The sequence below is a fragment of the Ptychodera flava genome, unplaced genomic scaffold, assembly GCF_041260155.1.
Source record: "Ptychodera flava strain L36383 unplaced genomic scaffold, AS_Pfla_20210202 Scaffold_54__1_contigs__length_889265_pilon, whole genome shotgun sequence".
Lineage (NCBI taxonomy): Eukaryota > Metazoa > Hemichordata > Enteropneusta > Ptychoderidae > Ptychodera > Ptychodera flava.
In genome coordinates this window covers 107,359-134,015 of record NW_027248376.1, presented here as the reverse complement: position 1 = coordinate 134,015, position 26,657 = coordinate 107,359, and the positions used below count along the sequence as shown (strand labels likewise).

Here is a 26,657-nt window from a genome sequence, read left to right as displayed (position 1 = left end):
TTAAAGCATCAACAACCTTATGTGAGAACCCAACTGACAAACCGAGCTGAATTCCAGATCTGATTTCTACCCACGGATCGACGGCCGCATAGTAAATCCCACCGTCTGAAATACCGCGAAAGGAGTAGAAAGCATGTTACATTAAAGTTGTCAATAAGTCGTGTCCTCGACCCGATGATTGTCAATCAATAACTAGTAACAATTGACCCATGTTATACAAAAGGAGATCAAACACCCAGGTCACTTCATACACTGTAGAATGTCATCGATGAGGCTCAATTGTATGAAAAGCTGTTAACGTTGGTTAAGGGAAATTGTGTTGGAATATCGTCTGTGACGCCTACTGTACTGCACAACATAGAACCCACACCATAATATATGACCAATGCAAAACCTAACTGCATTTTATTTGTCTGACATCGTTTGAGTGTGCGCGACAATTCTTAAGTTCTGAATAGTTCATTCAGTTTTTCAAGGCCACTTTGTTGCTCAGGTAGCATTTGGAGTGGCGGGCTGTTTGGCATGCGATCATTCCGTGTTATTTCTCCTCTCAATTACGTGACATGAAATGGCCCATCATCAAACAGACCGCCACATTAACACCTGTGACGTAGCCATACATATGCTTAGAATTTAACCTTTGAATTTGACTGTAATGACCGACAGTAACCCTGCACGTTATCTCCCGTGTTCGTTTTCGTGACCTTTTATTGTTTCAACTCCTGAAGTTATCATCAATGCCTGGACGACCTTTACCCCTGTTTGACATTGTACTTAACCAAGAGCGATTTGACTTTGCCGATTGTTCGTAGTTAATTATAGACGCATGACTTTGCAGATCCTGAGACCCGATTGTTCTTAGTTAATTATAGACCCATGACTTTGCAGTTTCTGAAAGCCAATATAAACTGTGCATTTTGACTTGTTAGACCACAGGCTACCCAGACGGAATGAATAAGCTTATTATTGAGTTTTTCTCACTGTTTTCTCTATCAGTTCCTCTCCTTTTCTTCATCACAGTCCCTCTATGGATATAGGGACTGTGTGTCTTCATGCTCTGAATGATCGGAGTAAATAAAATAAACGGTTATATAATCTAACCTAGCCTCTTATAAACCCTGTATTCATTTTACACCCATTACAAGGACGTTTATCTCTCATATACACATCTTGTAATTAATTAGTCAACACAACTAATTATGCTAATCCGTGGACTTATCAAGAGTTGGTCAACATTGCAAAGATAGAGATACCTTTCCTATCTTTCGCGATGTTGACCAACCCGTAAAATCCCTGATAAGTCCACGGATTAGCATAATTAGTTGTGTTGACTAATTAATTACAAAATGTGTATATGAGAGATAAACGTACTTGTAATGTATGTAAAATGAATAAAGGGTTAAGAGGCTAGGTTAGATTATATAACCGTTTTTTATATTTACTCCGATCAGTCAGAGCATGAAGACACAGTCCCTATACCATAGAGGGACTGTGATGAAGAAAGGAGAGGAACTAATAGAGAAAACAGTGAGAAAAACTCAATAATGAGCTTATTAATACTGTCTGGGTAGCCTGTGGTTAGACGCACTTTACCGACGACGCCCCGAGACGACGTTCAACCGTGACCCTGACGACTAGTGTAGGTCATAGAAGCTTACCTTGTAACTAGTGTTACTCAGCTGAATAAAGTACTACGACTTAGAGAATTCCTGTGTATCGTTGCCGTCTCTTATACTCTTCCCTGCCAGTGTATGCACCGATAATAGCCACATCACAACCACGCTACGTGACATACCGATAATTACTGATCAAAGAGCGTTCATTTACTATGGAAGTAATAATTGGTTGAGGTTTTGAGTTAGTTGAATTAATGTGAAAACCGAAAGTTTAAATGTATTCACGACTATAATACGTACAATATGACCTATTGCGTCTAATTGCGCAGACTCCTCTCCAAACACGATTTGAATTAATTTGGGATTATTGGATCTTTATTGGATTGGATAATTATTTTTCTAAATTCTCAAATTGTTAGGTGCCCTATAGGTGAATGCTGCGATATTACAACTTAGTCATAAAAGACAAGTGGCACTTAAAAAGAAAAACAGGTGAGCTTACATTTGCACATTAGATCGACATTACTTCACTATCAAATTATCCCCAATCAGTTCCAATCGTGTTTCCAATGGGTTTTCCATAATCCAACGATGATGTAATTCTTCTTCCTTGTGTTGAGTAAAGTAAAATGGCGTTTTGCCGATGAAGTAATAGAGATAGGAGTTGCTCTTGGCCGAATGATTTGTTTTCTTCACAGACTTGAACTTCCTTGACGGTCAAGCATACAGTATTTGCTACCAATTATAAATGACGTACTGAGAATGAAAAATTGCAATGAAACACATAAACTCTAGGTAATCATTCTATATTCTCAAAGAGTTTCCACTGAATGAAATTGTTTAATGGCATCTTGAAATATCTCCGGTCAACAACGTTTGAGTAAGACAACGATGAGCGTCATCTTTATAAGTTTCAGATATGAAAATACTTAAACCTATATGTATGAATGAAATGATTTGTTATCACATCATTACATAATTATATAATTGAAGTGATTTATTGTGATTGAATCTATCCCTATTTTTTTACAAAGAAGCACAATAAATGATAGCTGATAGAGTACAATTTCATAATATATCAAAATCATATCATTTTGACCATTTAGGTATCTTTTTGCCAAGCTGGACTCATATCATTTTTCAGTGTGTTGTTTCTGTTTTAGAATGAAAAGCACTCTCACTGATGGTATCTGTGTTTACGTGTCATGTCACAGTGCAGTGATGTTAGACTATTATGTCAAATATATGGAGACTCTGGCATAAATCAAAACATGGAATCAAATTATATTGAAAACCTAAAAACATCAGGAAGTGAAAGTGACAACAGCTGTACACTTTGCAATAGCTCTGACACTGCATGAAACCCAATAATTCAGATAAATTCACATAAATGAGTTGCCTGTATAATACACGCGAATTCACATGAATCCACATGAATACAGGCTTGCTGAATACAAAAAATGGATTCTTGACTGTATTCATCTGTATATGCACTCTTCACCTACAATACAGGCAATAGTCCATGTTAATACAGTAAGTATTATAGGGTTTTTATGCAGTGTGACATTCTGCAGAATTCCATATCCTCTTGTTTCACTCCAAAAAGCATACTTAACTGCTTTTGCGATATGCAAACTGCTATATATTTTTGACAATTGAATTGTGAACTGTGGCTGTATGTATTTGGAGTGTAAAACATGCTGAAAACTGGCCATTTATTAATGCTATCAATGTTCAACCTTTGACCCCGTTTTCCCTGTATTTCTGAAACAATCATACAAAACAGTGGAGTTGAATTCAAACTATAGCAGTGTATGGGTTGAGCGAACAGATCATAAAACTGAATACAGCAGAATACTGCGAAAACGAAAAACTAAAAAAATATGCCATGAAGCAGCTACTTTGTACTTACAATATAACTAAACATCATCTGTCTGTATTAATGTTAAATAAAGTTTACATCAATATCTTTGCTGTGGTCAGAAGAACACCTATTACATCTCTTTAGCTTAGTTTGGAATCAAGGCTATACAGATATGGGTGCATGGACCACCATGCATTGTGCAATTTCAAGTGTTTGCATTAGTGGATAGATTAAGGGTCATACTTACATACATTCATTTATGCAATTATATATCCATACATCACGTTTGATATACAAATAAAAATTAGAACATGGAGTGTACAATGATTTAATAGATTTGCAGTATCCTACATCAAACTACTGTTCTTGAGTTATTGTCTAACTGGCTACATGTAAATTAGTAAACACCATGGACAGAAAATAAATAAAGACAATACTACTGCAACCAACATCAACAATTAAACAAATTTGCAGAATATTACAAAATAATGTCAAAATATAGCCTAATTGGTATATAGTCATTAATTATGCAAATTAATAATATTAATAATAATAATAATAATAATAATAATAATAATAATAATAATAGGTTCTTACATAGCGCACATATCCACAAGTACATGTGCTCAAGGCACTTTAAAATTAATATTACCCCTGGTCACTGGACCTAATATGATACCACTCAACTCCCTGGGGAGCAAACAACAGCTCACATGTGCAGCCAATAAGCGCAGCAGAGCTAAACGCACACATTACAACCACTGTCCTACCAGGTACCCATCACTCCTGGGTGGGGAGAAGCAATGAGGAATAAAGTGCCTTGCTCAATGACACAACACCATGGCCATGCCGGGGCTTGAACTCACCATCCTGTGATCGTACGTCCACTGCTCTAGCCACTGGCCGTGATGCCCCAATACAATTGATACAATTCACAGGAGTAAATGTGATGACAGGGCAAAAACTTCAGTGACAATTCCACAAAATTCTACCATACAACACTGAACTGTTGTTGATTATAGCCTATAGCTAATTACCTAAAGTCATTAATTATGCAAATAAGTCATTACTACACAGATAAAATTCACTGGACAAACACAATGACGCTGCCATGACTTCAGTGACAGGTCAACAACAATGTACACCAAACCATTATAGAGATAAAGCCTAATTACCTAAATTCATTAATTATGCAAATTACTAATTAGAGTAGAGATAAAATTCACTCAACCAAAAGGCAGTGACATTGCCATGACTTCAGAAACAATTTCACCAAATTGTAGCATATTACACTGAACCACTACTGAGCTACATCTAGCTGTGATATCGCAGCGGTACTTGTGGGCGTGTATCAAACGCGATCAGGTCATTGAGGTCATCGCACAGTCCCGCTGCGAGCCAACGCATAGGCTTCGTTGGCAGTTTACGACGACACCGACCGGTGTCGTAGATTTAGCTTGCAAAATAATGAACTATATTAGCCTTTGAATAAATAAACTTGTATCATCTTTATCATTGACTATCTGAGACTCATTCTGTGCGCCTGCTAACTTTCTTGAAGATAAGAACACGTATTTTCGACCATTTTCCCGTGAGCCGTCGACGGTTCTACGATGTTTGCTCGATCGCGCGTACAACGCATTGAATACGTTGGAGGTCAAAAGTTCAATTCACGCAGGAACCATCGACGACTCACCGAAAAACGGTCGAAAATACATGTTGTCACGGTCGGGCTCGTTAGCAGGAGTAGAAGATGAGTCTCAGATAGTCAGTGATACAGTAGGTATACTTTTATTTTTTGCATGCTTTATCTATTTTATTATTTTGCGAGCTAAATCTACGATACCGGTCGGTCTCATAGTAAACTGCCAACGAAGCCTATGCGTTGGCTCGCAGCGGGACTGTGGCGATGACCTCAATGACCCGATCGCGTTCGATACACGCCACAAGTACCGCTGCGATATCACAGCTAAGCTACATCCTAATTACCTAAATTCATTATCCAAATTAGTCATTACCATAAATATAAAATTCACTGAACCAAAGGCAATGGCATTGCCATGACTTCAGTGAAAATTCCACAAAATTCTAGCATATTGCACTGAACCACTTTTGAGATACAGCCTAATTACCTAAATTCATTAATTATGCAAATTAGTCATTACCATAAATATAAAATTCACTGGACCAAAGGCAATGGCATTGCCATGACTTCAGTGAAAATTCCACAAAATTTTAGCATTTTACTCTGATCCATTATGGAGATAAAGCCTAATTACCAAAATTCATTAATTATGCAAATACATAATTACTACACAGATAAAATTCACTGGACCAAAGGCAATGACATGGCCATGGCTTCAGAAACAATTCCACAAAATTTTAGCATTTTACTCAAATCCATTATGGAGATAAAGCCTAATTACCGAAATTCATTAATTATGCAAATTACTTGATCAGAGCAATTTCAATTATGACCAAATCTTAAGAAAGTCAAAAAGCCACAGTCATTACTCAATTGAACAACTACTAGCATTTAAAAAGAGGTGAAAAAGTACAATTACCAGCCTGAACGATTTGTTTATAGGTGAAATATAATTAATTATGCAAATTAGTAAATTTTAACCATTTTTACTTTTTAATTGATAAGATTTTTCCAAGAAATTGCCACCTTCAAGTCAAAAAACCATGTTTTAATGGCAGTACTATTGTTTTATAAGCTGATGACCTTTGACCTACATTTGCAAATTGTTACCTTACACCCAAAGGTACACCACTGTCCGACACTGTCAGGGTTTTATTGTCCAGAGATGGCAAGGAATCATCAGGAGAAGTCTTTTACCCATTGGGATTGACAATAAACCAGAATGGACATGTACTTGTCTGTGACTATGGTGAGCTGCTTGGCAGTGTGAAGACAGTAACAGCAGACACTGCACAGATTCTAACATCTGTCACAGTTCATGGCTTACCAAGCATTTTCAGTCCATACGACACAGCAATGGCAGACAATGGTGACTATTACACAGCGGATCACTACAACGAATGCATTGTAGTGAGTGATGCAAAGAGTGAAGGAAACAAATAATAGCAATGGGTAAACTGAAATTCCCCACTGGTGTATTTGTTGATAAAGACAGAAATGTTTTCATAGCAGACAACAATGCAGACTGTGTAATCAAATGTAATGGAGATGGGGACATTATTTCAAGACGACAACTCAGTAAGCCCTACTCTCTGACCATGAATAGCAAATATCAACTCATAGTGTCATGTCATGGTGATGTAAAGTGTATCTATGTTTTGGACAGTAATCTTGAAATATTGAATCAATTTGGAAGTGATCACTTAGAGAGTCCATGTGGAGTTACAGTTGACAATGCAGACAATATTATGTGGCAGATCATACTGGTAAGATAGTGAAATTTGATAGACAGGGTGAATACCAGGAAACTGTAACTGTAGATGGAAGGCCTTACTACATTGCAGTGTTTACAGACGGCAGAATAGTTTATTCAGATTACAGTGATTTCACTGTCAAGGTCATTTACAAGTAAGAAATCTGAGAAGACAGTCCATGCAAATATTGCAGCAAACACAACTGTACAACTGAACAACCTACAAACACATCATCACCATGACTGACACAATTTTCCTGATTTTCTCATCAAAACTCAATATTTTCTCAGCCAAGTTTGGGTTAGAATTGTCGTTATGATGTCAGGAATTGATTCCAAGTGGAATTGAAACCCTTGGATGAAATTTTGTATTTTTTTCAGAGTGAATTTTCTGTAAAATGTGAAGAAATTGTAATCTGCTGTGTTTTGATGCCATGAACAATGTCAATAATTTCATTTTTCTCAGAAACTATTCATAATTTCCTAGTCATGTTGGGGTTAGAATTTCTCATCTTGATGTAAGGAATCCAATAATGTAAAAATTAAAGTCATTGGTTGAAATTTTGTATTATTTTCAGAGTCAACTTTTTGTAAAATGTGAAGAAATTGTGATCAGGTTTGTTTTGATGCTATTGTTTTGACACAGAGGATACAAATAATTTCATTTTTCTGAGAAATGTTCATATTTTCCTGGCCATGTTGGGGTTAGAATTTTACCTCTTGATGTGAAGAATTCAAAAATAATAAAATTTATGACATCAATTGAAATTTTAATGTTTTTTTACAAAGAGATATTTTGATATTATATGCAGAATGTCCTGTGTTGACATGACTTCCATTCAACATTCAATCAAATTTCAACATGATTTCTAGATTTCTGAGTTAATGTCCAGATTTTCCTGGTCATGTTTGGGTTAGAATTCCACGACTTTATATAATTAGGTTCATTAAGTGGAAATCAAAGTGATCGGTTGAAATTCTCATATTTTTTTTAAAAATACAATTGTTAATTCTGTACAGCATTGCAATGACAGTTGTATTCACTGTAAACATTCATCAAAGCATCGCTGTGAAATCTTCTCATATTTGTTTTGATTTCACGAAAGACACTCATCAGATCTTACCTGAACAATGTGCATGCTTTTACTATTAATCCTGGTCAGGATAACTCCTTCCGATTTCTTGTAACATCGTCAGATCGATATTCTTGGAGTAAATCCACACATGAATTCAGCTGGCAATCTGTCAGCTGTTAATGTTTGACTGAAGGCGAACGCTTTACTCATTAGATAGCTTCCACAGTAAAAGGTAGTCCCAGAAAAAATATCAAAGTTCGAATTTGCAAACATAACACAGCTGGGTGTTATGTTATTGATTCAGAAACAGAAAAGAGACCTCAGTACCTTTGTAATTATTTCCGTTTTTGAAAAGGGTCTGTTTTTATGAGATGTACAACCGGCCGACTCACATTAGTGTAAAATTCTTACGCTAGTTCATTAGCCCATGATAGGTGGCGCTATTTCAATTTCTGCCGTCAGGCTGGTCAGGTTGACGTTATGTCGGCTTCAGCACAAAAGTACACGTATTAAACAATTAGTATCTGTAATGGACTGTATTTCTGAGAGTTTGAGTTTTATCGCAATTTAAAAATATCGTGACAAGAGTGTTTATATTAAGACATTTAATTGGATTGTAGACGTTTTCGCTTTTTTTTCAATTTACTATTTCCTTGTACGCTTGCCAAGTAAGCCTATTGTGTTGCACAGCTAGCTGTGTTCATTGTTTTGATCACAGTAGCCTATATGCATGCAGGATTGTCATTCAATGATGCAATCGAGAACTAAGATTTGTTATCACGTGTGTACCCGAAACACCATAGCTGCATGATGGTTAAATCAAGAAATATTGAAGACTTCGGTGATTTTTTTGTTTAGTCCTTTCTTTCTGACCACTTAGACGTATACCTAATGCCATTTTTCACACTATTTCTGGTCACTCTATCATAGATATAGATATTTTCAGATCATTATGTATTGTAGGATTAGCTTAAAAACTATACAAAGTATTCAGAATTGTCCAAATATAACGACTCTTTACAAAAAATAGTATATTATTTCCGAATATTTTAGTTTTTGGCTTGCATGTATTTTTCTGGGCTGTATTCTAAAGCCAGCGCTCTATGATTTCCTCGGCCACGTTGCTACCGTAAATGATTTGATGAAATGTTATCCATCGTTTTAAGACTTTTTCAATCTCGCATTTTATTTTTAGTTGTATTGTACTTTTAATTATGGTAATACGTATGGTTTTCACCAATATCTTTTTGTGGTTTATATGTCTCACAAGTCAAACGCAATTTTCTTTCATAGTATTAGTCATGACTTCGGAATATGGTAAGGTATTTAAAAGCATTGGAAATGAACCCAAAAGTTAGATTTTTTATGATCGTCTGATATTTTAAAGCTATATCTTCTTGTAAACAATGTAGCATTGTAACTTTCTGGATATGAACTCATTTAATACCTTTTTAAAGAACAGAACGCGTACGTCGTATCAGATCAGCCATCGATACGCATAGAAACATTTCACTTGGTGTCAGTATCGATTGTTATCAATTTCTTTTCTTCCTGTCAGGAGTTTCACGTTCATGGTGTTTTTTACACAAGTTGTGCATTTTAGCAAACACATACAGTAGATTAATGTCTTGACTGAACTTCCCGATTAATCTGCATTTCAGAAAAAAAAAACTAAATGTTTTTCACATTCCAAAATGATTATTGTTTTTCATGACATATTTCACCATGACGAGACTGTAAAATGAATATTAATGCTTACCGTGCACAGATAAGACAAGTCAGATGTTTGGTGTGTGTCATTATCGATTGAAGTACGGTTTGAGAACGCTTTTTATACACTCGCTAGATTGTTACTGTAAAGTCCACTAGTAGCTCATGGAGATTAGCTCGTTGAATTCCAATGAAGTAATAAAAGATTGAAACAAAACCAATTTTTTTTGTCAATTTTCTTGTAGCTTGGTGTTCGTCATAATAAATATATGTCTTTGTGTCTTGTCTTTCTATAAATGTGTACGTTGCCATGGTAACATTTCTTTCTTCAATGACAAAATAAAGACGGTCGTCATTCCGAATGCTTTACGATTTTCTTACTAGGAAAGATATGTGAAAGTCGCATAAGTTGTTTCACAGACCCGTGTCAGAAAGAGCTGTTAAAAACTTATTAATTCATAAAAGCTGTAGTTGGAGATTAGAGTCTACATACGTATTTCGTAAGTTAAGGCCATTTTCATGAGTCATACGTTTTCATGATAGGAGTAACAATATGAATGGTCAACGATCAAAAGTCTTTAATAATTATCGGGCAACTGAATTGTTCCCTAAGAAGGTTGGATTAAAGTGGCCATCATAAAATGCAGTTTTTTAAAACGATGTGCCTCTGACTTGAAAGACGTGTGCATTTTTTTCAGTCACGGTCCCTCTATCTCAAAAAGGGGCGCTGTAATTCAGACAGTTTACGCTCTGCCAATAGGTAAAAGGTTTAGGGGCTGCCGATGAATGAAAATCCACAGAAAACGTTTCCAAAATAACTTAAACCGAATTCGCGACATTTCAAAATTCAAAATAATCCCCACAATCTTCATTGTATAAGTACAATGTAATTCCTTGACGCGTCGTGTTATAGTGGTAGTCGATGCGAAAAACGTGTGCAGGTTGATTGAGTGCACCCTCATCGGTGAAGGCAAATACATAGAAACTGTCAGTGAACTCGATCGATACATACGATACATCGATACATCGATACATCGATGCATCGTGTCACCACTGTATATCATATTATTACCAACGCACCACGTACTACAAATTACCAATCTTTTGGCAGCGAAATAAAGTTGGCATTTTCATTTTCTGAAAAACTGTGAAACTTTTTTAAGTATTTTAGCTTTTGATTGAGCTAATTATTACTGCTATTCCATGTTGATTGCTTGTGTTCAGCAGAATATTTTACGTATTTTGCCAACTGCAAATCATTTTTAAAACAGGTGACGTGCCATTAAATAACGTTTACATAGAAAACCATGGTTAAGAAATTATTTCACACTAAATTATGCAAATAAGTTATTATCCCGTTCTACTTTCTATTGGTAAATATTGTCTAGTGGCTAGCAGCTCCTGAACAACAATATATATTGAAGCGGATTTACATCTGTGGGAGGAAATTAATTATTACGATCGTCAAAACTGTATTTATTTAATTTCGAACATTTTGAATCAGAATTTTATCATCGAAGTGAAACTAATATATCCGCATGCAGTGGACGGAACAAAAAAAAACTGTGACTACGATGGAAACGGTACCGGCGAAAGCTATAAGCCGTCGACATCTGCAAGATTTGCTGCGGTCTCGACCGAAGACGTCAAAGTTCTCGTCAGGTTGCAAAAACTAAATCACCGTTGTGAAAAATAGCGTCGCCAAGTTGTTGTTTTCAACGACTGGGTGAACGGCAAATGAGTAATATTGAGTGAGGTTGAAAACAAATCAACCCGTGACCGAGCACACCGACAAGCGATAGTGCAATACCAGTGTTGGCCGTGGCAAAGTCTGCGGGGTGGAGAACGTTTTTCCAATGTCACGGCTCAGCTTGAGGGAATGCTTCGTTGGTTGCTATTGCAGTTCCGTCCCATGGCGCTGTACGGCGACTGAAAGAGGGTTGTGTTAGACCGAAGAGCAGGCGTTCCTACGCTACGGTGGCCGGTGAAGATGGGTTGGTGGCGGCGAGACGACGGTCAAGTGTGGTAGACGCCCCTTGCTTTGCGTCGATCTTGAACGGGTCACTAAGGCAGACGTACAGTGTTACGCGTGGTGCAGACATTTGGGCGTTTTCGAGGAGGCATTGTCAACGTTGGTACGCGGTAAGATAGAATACGGCAGTGAATGGAAGGCTGGATAACGGAAAGGACGAGCGGTAGGGAGTATTGTAATAGCTTGGCAGACAGCCTGATGGCCTAGAATGAATGAACTTGGACCAGAAGCTTGCAGCAAGGATTAGGTCAAGTGCCGTACGTGCGCAAGAAAGATGGTAGCTAGATAGCAGATGCTAGTTGTCTACGTCAGCAGATGAGTAGATAGATAACCAGTATAAGATGTCTACGTCAGCAATGCAAAGTGACTTCAGGACATGTTGTTTCGCAGCCTATAGCTCCGTGGACTTACAAACTGGATTTGTGTTAACACACAATTCCTTATGATAAATTATCGACATTGCACGAAAATGGTCATTACTCACAATTTGATGCCCCAGTCACGACTGTAAGATGTATAATAATAAGGTTATTACGAAAAGACCGCATGGGATGCGGATGCAATCGGACATTGGCGCCGCGCATCGCATCCTAGCCCTGCGTACAGGTCTGTGTGTTCCCGGCGTTATAGTACGCCCTCCACCGCAACGCCGGGAAAACACAGACTTGTACGCAGGGCTAATCGTATCCATTTGAAGCATTCTTTGCGGTATTTTCGTAATAACTTTATATGATTGTATTAATGCACTGAACACATGTATGTCAAAACAATGCTGGTGCAGTGCTGGTGCGACACTGGCTGGGTACACACCAAACAATGTAGCGCGATATTTTGCGATATATAAAACGCGTAGCGAGATGTTTCAATAAGAACCAAGCCAAGTAACATTAATTATCATACCCTTGACACAAATTTAAGGGTTTTATTACCTTAATCACTAACTCAACCTCTTTGAACACCGGCATACTAGTACATCGATTATTTGAGAGATGCTGAGAGAATATTGAAAACATACTGCATGTTGGGAATTAAAGTTGTGAATGAGTCGTCTGTGAAGCCTACTGTACTACACAGTATAGAATCCACACCAAAACACAAAACAATGTAAAACCAAACTACATTTCCAGTTCTTCTGACATTGTTTTAGTGAGCACGACAAACCGTCAGCTGTGAATAAGCCATTCAATTTCTCAAGGCCACTTCGTTGCTCATGCAGCATTTCAAGTCTGTTTGACATGGGTTCATTTCGTGTTCTATCTCGTCTCAATTCATGTTTATATGTTTTTTTAATAAACATGTTTAGGTCATAAACATTTATATGTGTTTAAAAAGTGTAACAACCCAATAAACATGTAAGTCTGTTTAGTTCTTAGACGCGTTGACACGTTTATTAATAAAAACACCAGTGTTTAAATCCTAGATATGTGTGTGTTTACTATATCTTAAACACCTTAACGTATTTACTAATTGTAACAGATAAGTGTTTATTTATGTGTTTAGAAGTTAAACACTTGGATTTACAGTGTACCTGATCCAAAATGGTACAGTGCCAAACACAACGCCACTTTAACACCGATATTTACTGGTAAGAAAGCGTTTATTTATCATGGGTGGACTCGGCTAAAATTTGTCGATTAATTTTATCATCGTGTACTTGTGATATTTCAGATGAAAAAAAATGAGTTGAATGAATTTGTAAAAGGACAGTTTAAATGTATCTACGACTGTTGGACCCTTTCATTCTAATTGCGCAGACTCGACTCCGACGGATCTCCATGATCCGATGATGAAATTCTTCTTCCTTGCGTTTAATAAAGTGAAATGGCATTTGATAAAGTGATAAAGATACTAGATGCTCTGGTCCCAACGTTTTATTTTCTTCACGTACTTTAACCTCCGTCAAGCATAGATTATTTGCTACGTATCGTAAATGGTTTACTGAGAATGAAAAAAAATTGCATATAAATGATGTGCTGTAGCAAATAAGCTCTAGGTCATCATTATATATCTGTATGGAAGAAGTTGTTCAATGGGATCCCGAAATATCCTTGCTTAAGAATGTTTGGGTACGACAAAGATGAGCGTCATCAAATACTATGTCGCAGATATAAAAATATTTCAACATGTATTTATGAATGAAATGGTTTGTCATTGAATAATTACAAAATTAAAAAATGAAATATGCTTTAACCTTTGACTATTTGAAAACACAGAGTCCTCTGATTTGAGGTAGAACGTACTGGGGATATCGCCTATATTCCTGAAGTGGATCAACTTCTGGTTACTGTGTTCGTTGTGATTTGCCGCAACTGAGGTAGCCTAGCTACCGCAATATTACAGCCTGTCTTTCTACCGCTTTTGTACTAGGAAGAGATTGTTTTCATATTTAAATGCAAACCTTGTTGTGACATTTATACAAGACTACATATAAGAACTTACATCTCCGTTCAGAAGGCAGGGGTAATATTACCTGCTGATTGCCATAAAGAGGCATATCATGACGATATGGAATACAAGTCTTACAAAATAAATACAAATTTACCTCAACAAGGATCCCTCAAACTAACGCCATAGGCAGAAAAAAATTTAATTATATGAGTTTCTCAACAAAAGAATGGCCAGAGTCAAATTCCAGGCGAAGTAACGAGGGGCCGTATCTTGAGTAGGTCCGTATGATTAAGCCTCCGTTTTTGAGGACACGTCTCGTTGAAGTTGAGTATGCAGCGACGTTTATGTGTTAAATCTAATATGGCGACCAGCGTGGTCCAACGTGCACGTCTAGACCATATCTCGGTCTTCACCGGCTAACTTAGCAGATTTTTTCGGTTTATTTAACTTTTCACTGATTGTGACGGGGAAGCAACACTGTTAGCTTGTGTTAGCTTGGGTAAGCCTAATTCAGGCGCCGCGAGCCGCGAGCCAAAGTTCACGATGCACGATTAGCAGGTCAAGCAAGGAATATGGGATTTTGGATAGATGCATTTTCATGAATTAATTTTCATGGATAGATCAACATTCGGGCTCCAACGCCGCCTTCTAAATGCATAAACCGGTGACCAGCGAATGTGTGTTTACTAATTCTACATCAAAGGACATATGCAGAAAGGGACTCGAGAGAAATTATAGGGAGGGAGGGCCAGTATTTTTCAAAATCACACTGCCCGTAAAATTGTAACATTAAAAATTGACCAATCAAAGTTCTGTACATTATTTTTTAGACCATATGGTAAGGTTGCTATATTTCAAACATCTAGGTCTTAAGCTATGATAATATTAAGAAGATTTTTACAATATGATTTTTGAGAATTTATGACCTTTGACCTACCGTATCCCCCCCCCCCCTCTGCAACTAAGCTGTGGCTTATTCTGCTAGGAGTCAAAGACGGTTGGTGTCTATCGAACTGTAACTGTAATGGGACACCGACCTTCGACCCTCAAATCATCCTGTACGTCATTAATTATGCACATCTATAAATTATAGGCAAGCGAACAGAGGTAGGGGTCTGAAGTTTTGTGGATGGAGATGATAATGTTAACTAAGATTTCTGCTAAAATTTCAAGCGACTAAGTTGACATTTCACCTCGATTTAACAAATATTTCGATAAACAGTAACTGTAAGTTCTTCACCATTGATATTTATGGACATGCAGCTACCAATGGTGCAACATCCTGTATCTTATTAATTATTCACATGTCTTATTAATGGCTAGCAAATATGGCTACAGGTCTGATTTTTGCTGGACGGCCTTCATGGGAGGAAAGATTAGAAAAAAAAATATTACATGCCAGGATGGCCTTTGACCTCAGCTTAGCAACAGCCTTCATATTTGGTGGGATGAGGCGTCACATGCTTGTTTGACATAACAATTTGGGAGAGTCACTTTTCTCAGCATCATTTTGTAAATTCGCCCTCTCTCTATATTTTTTTCCAGTCCCTTATCGGCAACCACATGTTGAATTCGTGAACACACATATCGTAGGTCACTGCTTTATGCACATACAGGGCGTCTATTGAATGTGATTTAACAGTGAAGATGAATAGATAAAGTGAATTAGAGTGAAAATGCATCTATTTCTATCTTAAAATGCAAACTGTGGATTATAAATTTCGCACGTGGCACATGGCTCGGCGCTCGTGGTGCTTGATTAGGCTTACCCATTACATAACTGGCCAACACAGTCTGCCAGTCTGGCTTCTCGGTAAAGTCGTCAACCGCGCAAAGGGGAAAAAATATACGGTGAGAGAGGGGCTACGTGTATGAGGCCATACCCCGGGGGCCATACACTGCGTCCACGGTAGTAGAAACCGTCGAACTGACATTTTAGTAGTTCTGTTTCGTTTATTAGTGTTTGTTTTCGCTTTTTTTCGCATATTAAAAGCTAGCAAGCATATAAAAACTGTGAAACCTAACATCGACCGCACAAAAACTCTATGGATAAGTACGGCTACCCTGTATCCTGCACACGAGTACGCGGGCGCGGCTAGTGAAAGCTGGTTAACTGCTGCGGCCATTCGTGCTGCGTGATCCCATTCCGAGCTCGAGCTTGACTGGTACATTTTATACATAGCAAAAATTTTGGTTGTTTAAAATATTGATGGTTATAATGTGACATTAATATTCTCTTTATATATAATATCAGTGACCTGATTATTGGTGTAAAACTTGAAAAAATGAAAGATTAATCATGTAACGCTCTTTCGTACGACAAGTGGTTTGGTCGCTGTAAACAAGCGTGGAGCGTACGTACGTAACGGATGTACAGCCATGATAGTACTGCATACCAACATTCAACACTGCTGCAAATACATGCACATGGTCGCACGATCATGAAAAATATAAGCAAGGGGGTACAACAAAGTGATACAGGTGAGAAGTAGACATAAAGTGTTAAGTCATACAGTACAGTAAATACACGAGTTTCTCGTGAAAAAAAGAAAAAGAAAATCAGTTCATAGTGGTAAAAATCGTTTTGAAAACTGAACTATGACATTTCAATATTTTTCAAAATTGATTCTCTGAGTTTGAAAGCTTTATATACAAAGTACATAGTGATAAGATCATTGATGTATCATTGATAATGATAGCTAATGATAAAATAAATGGGAAATAATTATGGCAATTCTGTTTTCTGAGAGAGAGAGAGAGAGAGAGAGAGAGAGAGAGAGAGAGAGAGAGAGAGAGAGAGAGAGAGAGACAGACAGAGAGAGAGAGAGAGAGAGACAGACAGACAGACAGACAGACAGACAGACAGACAGACAGACAGACAGACAGACAGACAGACAGACAGACAGACAGACCACACAGAGAGAGAAAGACAGAGTGAAAGAGACCGAAAGAGACAAAGATCGAGAGGGAGGACAATTAGATTAGCTTTTACGTCGGAACTGATGTCCTTAAAAATGCTACTTTTGCACCGACCTTTACGTGTCCCTCATTGAAGTATGCATTTGTATGTTTAGATTTTTCATATAACATTACAAAACAATCTATTTTTATAAGTCGTCACTTTGCCTTGCAGGAATCACGACATCAAATGAGTGTATGTCTCAGCCTTGTCAAAACGGTGGAACATGCCAAGACGGTTATGGAACATACACATGCACTTGCGTGAAAGGGTTTGAGGGAAATAACTGTGAACAAAAGGGTAAGCATGTCTGTCGGGAGCTCGGCCCTGGATTTGTTGATGATTGATACTTACTGAAGTCTTCTTAACGTATTTACTTCATTGTCAGACACCTGTGACGAAGATCTTACTATTGAGGAATACACGGTAATTACGTCACCAAATCACCCTCATGAATACGATACCTACACTTACTGTAACTATAGGCCTAAAGTCAATACATCTAAGAACAAACTGATGAGGTGAGTTATGATCTTCTTTGAATTCATGACAAAACTGCGTATGGACTCCATAACATGTTTGATGAAATGATGAATTTTAGTTGTTACTCTTATATTAACGAATTCTTTTTTGGCTACATAACACTAATAGTTTTATGAAATAATATGCTCTATATTGATTTAGTGGCCCGATTTACCATAGTCTAAAACAATTTTAAAATACCGAGTGCGGTCGTCGAATCAGAACGACTTTTGGCGAGACTCACATGTTGATGCATAAAGACGAAAAGAATGTTTTAATTATTTTTGATCAGTGTCCGTCAATTTCATAGGCTTGATCGTACAATTTGTTTTAGATTGATTCCATCATGCTTGATGTGGAAAACTCGCCCGGTTGTTCCAAGGACAGCGTCGCCATATACGATGGCGGCGACACAAACAGCCCTTTACTTGGAGTCTTCTGTGGCAATCAAATTCCTCAAACCCTAAGGACTAGTAGCAACAGTGTCTTCATCCGCTTTGTTTCTGATGGGACTGTAACTGGGAAGGGATACGAAATCAAACTAGTCCCGATAGTCGACAACGGATTACATTCCTCGACAAGGACTAACTACTCCAGTGAGTAAATAAGATTTATACCGTATACCCCCTGGTTAAAATGACCTCGGAATTTTTTCTTCTCTGTCTCTATATTTAAAAAAAATTCTTACCCTTTTTTGGGAGAGGCACATTGTTCCTTTTAAAACGGACCTTTTAAGAAGGTTAAATGGAAATACGCCAGCTTAGAATATTAAATTACTTTCCGGTGATGCATTTCATCTATTGACAGTGGTGTCATTCTCTGATGTACACATTGTTACACTGTTCTCTGTTTGTTAAACGTTAGCCTTTTCAACATGCATCTGTAAGGTGATAATCGATATTGTATCTTCTTTCCGTACAGTAATTGAAGATGCACAAATCAAGGCAAAAGGTGGCTTTATAAATCTACATCGACATGGCATGATATTCGTCCTGGTTTTTATGATCTTCATTAACAACGGAGGATAAATATTTGAAGAATCATCTGGAATTTCATTACGTCATCCTCTCAAGAGTCCTCGATCCAGGTAATAAGTAACATGACTCCTCCAGTTTTGATATTTAGAATTAAATTTTTTTCATAAATTACTCTCAGCCATTTCTCTTGCAAGCTTGTAAATTAGGGTCACTCAATAGAGGTCTTGTCTCTAGTACTGGTACTTGTTTGTTGTCTATCTGTGATGTGTTGTTTTTGTTACATCGAGCTTGTCACCACGGAACCTATGACCGTGATGTAGATTATGGCTTTTTATGTTCTAAATTATAAGAAGGTAAAACCACATATTTCTTTCTGGTCCAAAGTGCTTTACTCTTCATACATGTCGCAATTCTTGATCAGTTATTTTTTTTAATTAACATTATCGTTCCATATCTTCCCGAAATAAACAGACCCAGCATGCAATGTTGATGTCAACACAGGGCGAAATGGAGCAGATATAGCGGACGTTAACAGTATCAACGATATCAGCGTAACCGATGCCCATGAATGCTGTGAGTTGTGCAGGGAACAGCAGAGTGTTTGTAAGTCGTACGCGTACGACAAGGTTTACAAACATTGTTGGTTGAAAAATAGAACACCACGACCAACAGCATCAGACCAGTTTGACTCAGGTAAATCCTTGACTTTTTATGCCCTCATTCATTCTCATTCTCTCCTCATTTTTCGTTTGGATGAATATATTTGTGGATATTTGAAAATATAAACTTATTTGAAGCCGTGCAAAATCAAACTTATAACTGTCAGTAGCATAATAACCACAACACATAATAACCACAACAAATAGTAGCCATTGCAGATTTTCACTTGATAATCATGAAAGTCACTGTCCCTCCGTTACAGTCATATTCTACAATGTTTGTCTTTCAGGCATCACCACACGCTGTGATGACAAACGTGAACGTGTGCACGTGTACGAGAATAATATTCTTGTTGGAATAGTTTGCGACGGGGACCAAGGATCATCTTTTGATATACACGGTAACTTGACACTTGTGTTACATGTGACTGATGAACTGGTGGAAGATGAGAGGAAATTACTGGCAGGCTACACACTTTACACTGACGCAGGTGAGTTATGATTTAGTGGGTCACTTTTACTATCACATTTCTGAGTACTCAACATGTACATTAATGCAGTCAATAGGATATTTCAATTGTGATCTAAAAATAGTAATATAAATAGAAAACATTCAGGTAGACAAATAGAACATATTTCGTTTTCTCCATATCTATATTATTTCAAATGTTCTACATAATTGGCGAAGATTTATACTGGTAAACAATCAGTGTGTTTAATAGTCAATTCGTAGAATATTTATTCGTCAGTTCTGAATAGACATTTTGTTGTATTGTTACGTCATCATTCCCTAAAATTACAACTGTTACCGTGACCACAAATATTATATCGATATTGCGTCATTCACGTTACTTTATCTCATCCTACAATCCCCGGCTCCACTGATAAGCGATGGCGATAAGACACTTAAGCTCATTTCAATATGTATCGTGTGCAATTTCCGTATGTCCGATCAGGTCCATAAATCTGATTTCTATTTTTGTGGAGCAGATAAAAATGGTTTCTGCCCTAGCGCTGATGACTTCCTGTGTGACAACAATCGATGTATACCGAGGTATCTTACTGCAGACTTTTTCGACCACTGTGGCGATGGATCTGATATTCCACATACAACTACAGATTATGCTGGTAAGAATTAAAAACAGTCATCGGACAAATCATGATCTGTTTGACAAACTCTCTTATAAAAATTATATATTCTGTATTTTTATTATGTGTTTCGGTATAACAATGATCCTTCTCGGATTTACACCGCTTATATTCTTTACAGCCAGGTGATGTTTCAGTCGCAACGTCAACGACATACAGTTATGTTTTAAATAGCGTGTTACAATCGAAAAAAGGCAATACTTGTTCCAGTTTATCAGTTCAACCACATTCATATTAACATGTGGTTTCTGTGAAAACGATCGAGTAGAGGTAGAAGAATGTAGCTGGTGTCGAATGCTTTATTTTAGAATGACAATCAACAATGTGAAAAAGCAAACTTCATCAATTTAACCAGACACAGCAAAGTTGATCACAGAGATGAAAAATTTTATTGAGAATAAAGTATTAAAGTATCACCCCAAGGTATAACAAGTGATTCCGAATTTACACAAAATCCATGTTCGTCGATAGTTTTTATGATTAGTAAAACCTATTCATGTATTTGTTCTCCTAATTTAGAAATTTCTTCGTACTCAGATATTATACATCTCGAAAGATAATTTATCATTGCACTGGATACATTCATCTTTGTTTGTTTGTTTTTTTCTTCTTTTTTTTTCTTTTTTTTTTGCTACAGAAACATCTACGACGGGGTTTGACAACAGTAGCGAATTAGTTTACTTATCAGCCGGTAAGTCACCTACCTTTTAATGATTATCCTTTATTTCATGAAGTAATTTTGAAGACAATTCTTGGTGGGTCACAAAGTATATATTCTAAGAAATAAGAATACAATCTTAACTTCTTTATAAAATCTGTTAATTTACAGTATACGATTTATGGTTGATAAATAACATAACTTCAACAATATTTAACCATGAATTAGTTGATGAAAAGATATTAAGCTCACACCATGCACGATTCATTTCAATATTGGGCCTTAGATATCACTAATATTTCGAAATAAATATCATTTCGATCATTTTAATATTTTCAGTATAACTAAGAAACCTTAAGGCTTATGATTGTAAAGACTTTACTAAGCTATGTAATCTTTTCACGACAGTGTATTGATTTGACCAGGATGTGTGAAATTATGATCTTGCTACGTTCTAGGCGTGGAAAATGATACAGCAAACATCAAAGTTATAAAACATGAATACCCCTATTATTGTTTTCCACAAATAAAAAAAAACATCCTTTTACCTCGACATGAAAGACAAAACGTAGAAAAATTCATGTCTGGGCATATGAACTGGCGCCGTACTATGTCACGATTAGAGCTAGGCTAATCAGTTGATATTATTTCTCTGTACAGCACAACAATTGTACATATCTTTAGGAGTCGTCTTTCTACTGGTAGCCATCTGTGTGGGTGTCACATCATATGTGAGTAATGTGGACTAAGTTGTAAGTACTTTGACTCAAATAGAAAAATACATGTCCCTTTGACATAACAGAAAACAACTAACACTCACTAGTTTCCCCAACCGTGCAAGGCGCGTTAAATAACACTACTAATAATATAATTTTAATATACTGAATGCGTTAGTGCGCAACGAACTTTTTGTAAAATATTTCAGTAACATTTGATAGCATCCAACTATGGCACTCTTGTATTGAGTCCATTGTATACAAACATTTTGAGAAAGGGGTGGATCAGAATATGTGAACACTCCTATAATCATTGTATCAAATCTCTATGTATGTGATGTACTCATTTTGTTTGTAAAACGCTTTCCGTGGACACGCGGTCTTAATCATTGTACATGCTGGATGTTAGCATACGCGATACTTTTGATGATTGCTGTCAGGTTATCACGGTTCATTGACCAGTTTTAATCATTCAGAAGAAATCTTTGAGGCAATAGTGTGCCCTTTCATCTTTCGGAGCAAATATTTTACGTGCAATGCCGCGCTTTTGTAACCCATCAGGGAAATCACATATTACAAGATCATGTAGTATTTTTGAGGATATGAACGTTTACTAACGTATCTTTGTGTTGTTGTGGAAATATTTCACATTTCAGTGCCTTTGCAGACACTTTGATAAGCTACCTAACTGTCAACATCGTATCCTGCTATTATGGCATGTTCAGACTGATGGCCGACAAATACGGAACGGGTGAAAGGGAACAATCTATTCCTGAAGTCCAGGATCACAGTTTAGATGAGGAAAAACCTGTAAGCTCGATAGTGCCAATATGTGAACATTTAAAACAGAAAATGACGTCCGTGTGACATATCCTAGCTTTGAGTGTCAGCATACAAAGACTGTTGTCATATTGAATTTAGGAGATTGTTCCCAGCAAAGCAATCCTGTATTTTGTGTAGAATAGCTTGGAATGGTACATTTTGTTGTACATATTGTATTATTTTTGTATATCATCAGCATTTAAATATGTATTATGTAAGTGATAAAAATATTTTATTCAAGAATACCGCTTGGTAAAAAACTTTACCAACCGGCTTATGTTGAGTTTATTGACGTGGCCGATCCTAAATTTACATATGAGTAAACTGTGATTGAAAAGGAACTACTTTTGTTACATTCTTATTATTGATCATACATAGATCACATATACGTGGGTCACAATAATCACCGGACAAAATGCTTAATATACGTTCAGTATATTTACGTATATTTACATAGAACACAATACTAATTGCATGCGTAGCGTATATCTTTGTATATGGAACATTCCAATACGTTGATATGCGTGGCGTATTTCTATGCAGATCATGAGTATACGTAATGCAGATCTTTGCACACTAAGTGTACACTGTACTTAGGCATTTTATCAGTATACTTACGTGTATGTTAACTATTTGACACATGTACAGAATCAGTATATGTGTATATATTGCTGTATATCAAGCATTTTACTTTACCTAGTGAAAAGTTCAAGTATCTCTGTTTCTAATATTACATAAAAATTTATATGGTATCATGTGTTTTTATAAGTCGTTTTTGTATTCGTTCTAAACGGTTCTAAGTGCAAGACTGAAGCTTAGCGTTTGATATATGTGCCTTTTATATATTTGAATGAGTAATTCTATCTATTTGTGATGATTATCCAAATTATAGTTTACTTCAGATTTAGTTTCTTGTTTTCGTCTCATTTCCGATAAAACTGTCGATTCAAAAAAAAGTTTCAGTCTAAAATATGTCACTTGCGACCAATAATGAGATCCAGTACTTGCGGCCGCCATCAAGTCTAAAAACAGGCCAGACTTGATTTGAAATGTTACAATTATATTTTTTTGTATTCCTGCGTAGTTGAAATCGATCTTTTTTTAAACATTTATTTTATTTCGAGTTCTTCCCTTTTTACAACAGATGACTTAGTTGAAAAAAGAAAAAAAAACATACACATACATCATACATCTACTTCTCATAGAGGAGTCATACTTCAAAATTCGACCATTCTTTCTCTCATGAAATCAATCTTACAATCATTGGTTTATACAGAAGTAGGGTATTATTTGCACTCTAGAAAATTCAGACGTAGCAGCTTTGCTTAAATGTAAAAGAGGACAAATTATTCACATTTGGTCTTTGTTCAAAAGCTCACTCTAGATTTTTTCACATGTTATTCGGGTCATATCTTGTGTATTTCTGTATTTTTTGTATTTGGTTAAACGTTTAAATTTCAATTGAATTCAATAGTACCAAATGTATGTTCATGTTAAATGGGTGATTACCAAACACGTCTTTCCAATAGATTTTTATCCAACATATCAGAGTTACCCATCCGCTATATTAACTTGAAAGAAAATTAAATGGTTTTCTGTGAAAATTTTAAGAACAATAAGTGGTCTTCTGTATATTTCTAACCATGCTGAAAGCTCGCTTGTGTATCAACCGTGGTACATCGGGAATATGCCACGGTTCTTTGTACGTCTCGACCAATCAGGTTGCTGCATTTGCGCCATTAATGTACTGATATGATAATATAATTCAATAACTTTAGTTTAAACATCTTTTAAGTAAAACGATATTCTGATATTAAAAATAACTTAAGATTTCCCTTTTCAGACGTGATCTAAGATATAATTATGTTATATATATCATGATTATCAAATTATCTACATGGTGTAATCTCAATTAGCATCAAACTAAACACCATCATTTGAAAATAATTCGTGTTAGGATTCCTACGCATGTCGAATGCATATCCTCTCGATTGTTTTTCTTTAAATTTCAATCACCGCTACGTGCTTATGCTGAAAATTTATTAAAATGTCAGTAAATTATTATTGTACCACTGTCCGATAATCAGCTTTAGTACATAAAGCTTCCCCTTTCGTCCGACCATTTAACGACGCAGCGATACGGTGAGGGCGTTGTTTTTGTTGTTAAAAGGGTCTGTTGGGGTCATGGTACGCTGTTTGTGGTGCTTCGCGCTACCATTGTATTGAGTTGACCCATAGACCCTCGGGAAATTTCTCGAGGGTGTATGGATGACCCAACTGCAGAAATATATCCGTCGTCACGTCCACATCGATCAATGCTTCATAGTCATTGCTACTAAACCATTATTCCTATCTTGATCGGTGTAATCAATTAAGCCAAAATGCAGAAGCAGAAAATGCATAACAAAGATCATGTTTATATTGGGTTCAAGGTATGTATATGAATTTGCTAAGGTTTCTCACAAAATAGGACTTTATGATGTAGTCACGTGATTCGCATTGACCAATGTAATACCAGGACGCGATGTTTTCATAGAGTGTGTAATTAATTTTTCAGTCGTTAAGTAACTCAATAAAACAATACTACCTTTGTGAAGTGTCACTGTGTGTACGTAAGACTTGAGTTGTTATTGTACTGGTCTAGTTCTCTTTGAGCATTAGCTTCTGCGTTACATGTTAGTTCAACCCATTTGTGACACTCTCAAGTCGACTAAGCTATGCGTATGGCACACCCACCCCCTGCTAAGTGGCATTTATGTCAGTTAAAGCACTACAAGGGTCACCAGTGTGTATACTATGGGTTAAAGTTGAACACAGTATTACTAATGACATGTTGTGTATGACCTCAATGACACTTGAATACCGTATGAGTTGCTGATATACACCAAACTGTTGTCGCTCAGACATGGCCTACATATACGCATGCGCGTTCTACATCATGCAAATATTCTCGCTTATCCAAATTACACTCAGGTGGGGATTCCCCGAACTGACGTACTCAAAATAGAAACACGTAAACCCCCTCACATCGAGTATACAAAGGTAGCATACATGTCTTCCAGTATGGAAGACCGGTCACGACATGCGACATGCGACCTGCGACTTCAAAACTGCGACCTGCGTCCTGCGAGTTTGAAACATGCGACCTGCGACTTCGGCATTTAGACCTAGGTGTAACCTGCGACTTCACAACAGCGACCTGTGTGTTTGTCAAACTGCGACCTGCGACTTCACAACTGCGACATGCGACAACAACACGTAACGCTTCATGGTGTTTTCCTCAGTATTAGATTGGAGGCGTCTTGCGTGAACTTTAATCCTTTGAGCGCCAAAGTCTATTTTTGTCCCCTTTATATAATAAACCCCTGTCAATTTTTCTCCAATTTTTGCAAAAATTTTGGGAAAAACCTGTAGCCAATGAAATGTGATGTCGATTTGGTCCAAAATTATCAAAAAATTACAGAAAATTCATACAATTGGTAAAATTTTGCACTAAAATTTTGGTGGGAGAAAATTACAGCGCTCAAAGGGTAAAACGTGGAAAGGAGATTTAACGTTCAACATCGATCAATTAATAAGCCATTGCTTTCGCTTTGGTAAATCGTTCACCAAGTCTGGCAAAACTCAATTCATGTACACACCAGTTCACTCATTTTCATCTGGAGAGACAATTTTATGACGGAAATGTTGACAGTACGTGTTAATGCATGGAAAATAATATGCTACGTGATAGGCATTTATATGTTTATATTATAATTTCAAATTATTTTAGATATTCTTCATCTGCCTTACCTCGCTTCTTTCCTTATGTTATCGACAAACCTTTTGATTTTTAGATATCTCTGGTATTTATCCTCATTTCACTGTGGTATAACCATCTAGCTGTCTGTTTAATTCATCAGTTGTCCCCCCTGTATCATAACTGCGTCAGTGTCATTGCAAACATTCGAATTTTCAGTTATTGTCGTTCATTTTCTAACATTTCCAGTTTTGTTCCAATTCTCCAGTGATTGATCATCGGATGTTGCCATCTTTTCGTCTAATTTCATTTTTACTTTTCGTCAAAAAATCGAATTGATCCAACTTTTGTTCATTTGGAAAAATAAAAATA

At 36.7% G+C, this 26,657-nt stretch overlaps 2 protein-coding genes and 1 long non-coding RNA gene across 4 annotated transcripts in view; 2 read left to right on the top strand and 1 right to left on the bottom strand.

Moving 5' to 3' along the window:
* LOC139128455 (uncharacterized) overlaps positions 1–8,139 on the bottom strand; it is a 31,123-nt gene extending 22,984 nt beyond the window's left edge. Inside the window, exons 1-3 of one of the 2 annotated variants that reach the window (XR_011551307.1) lie at positions 8,003–8,139; positions 2,119–2,372; positions 1,659–1,826 (exon numbers count right to left, since the gene is read on the bottom strand). This is a non-coding gene — a long non-coding RNA (uncharacterized lncRNA). The remainder of the gene's footprint in view (positions 1–1,658; positions 1,827–2,118; positions 2,373–8,002) is intronic. The other variant, XR_011551306.1, reaches the window with a different exon arrangement.
* The window catches only part of LOC139128454 (uncharacterized), a 40,206-nt gene extending 31,407 nt beyond the window's left edge, over positions 1–8,799 (top strand). Inside the window, exon 3 of the mRNA XM_070694224.1 lies at positions 6,249–8,799. The gene's annotated coding sequence lies outside the window, so the exon portion shown is untranslated. The remainder of the gene's footprint in view (positions 1–6,248) is intronic.
* Positions 8,800–18,805: 10,006 nt separating this feature from the next.
* LOC139128446 (uncharacterized) lies at positions 18,806–25,148 on the top strand. Its single transcript, XM_070694217.1, has 7 exons — positions 18,806–18,809; positions 19,014–19,235; positions 19,492–19,692; positions 20,192–20,329; positions 20,988–21,041; positions 21,669–21,739; positions 22,381–25,148. The coding sequence occupies exons 1-7, from the start codon at positions 18,806–18,808 to the stop codon at positions 22,477–22,479; spliced, it is 789 nt and encodes a 262-aa protein (XP_070550318.1). The 3' UTR covers positions 22,480–25,148.
* The last annotated feature ends 1,509 nt before the right edge of the window (positions 25,149–26,657 follow it).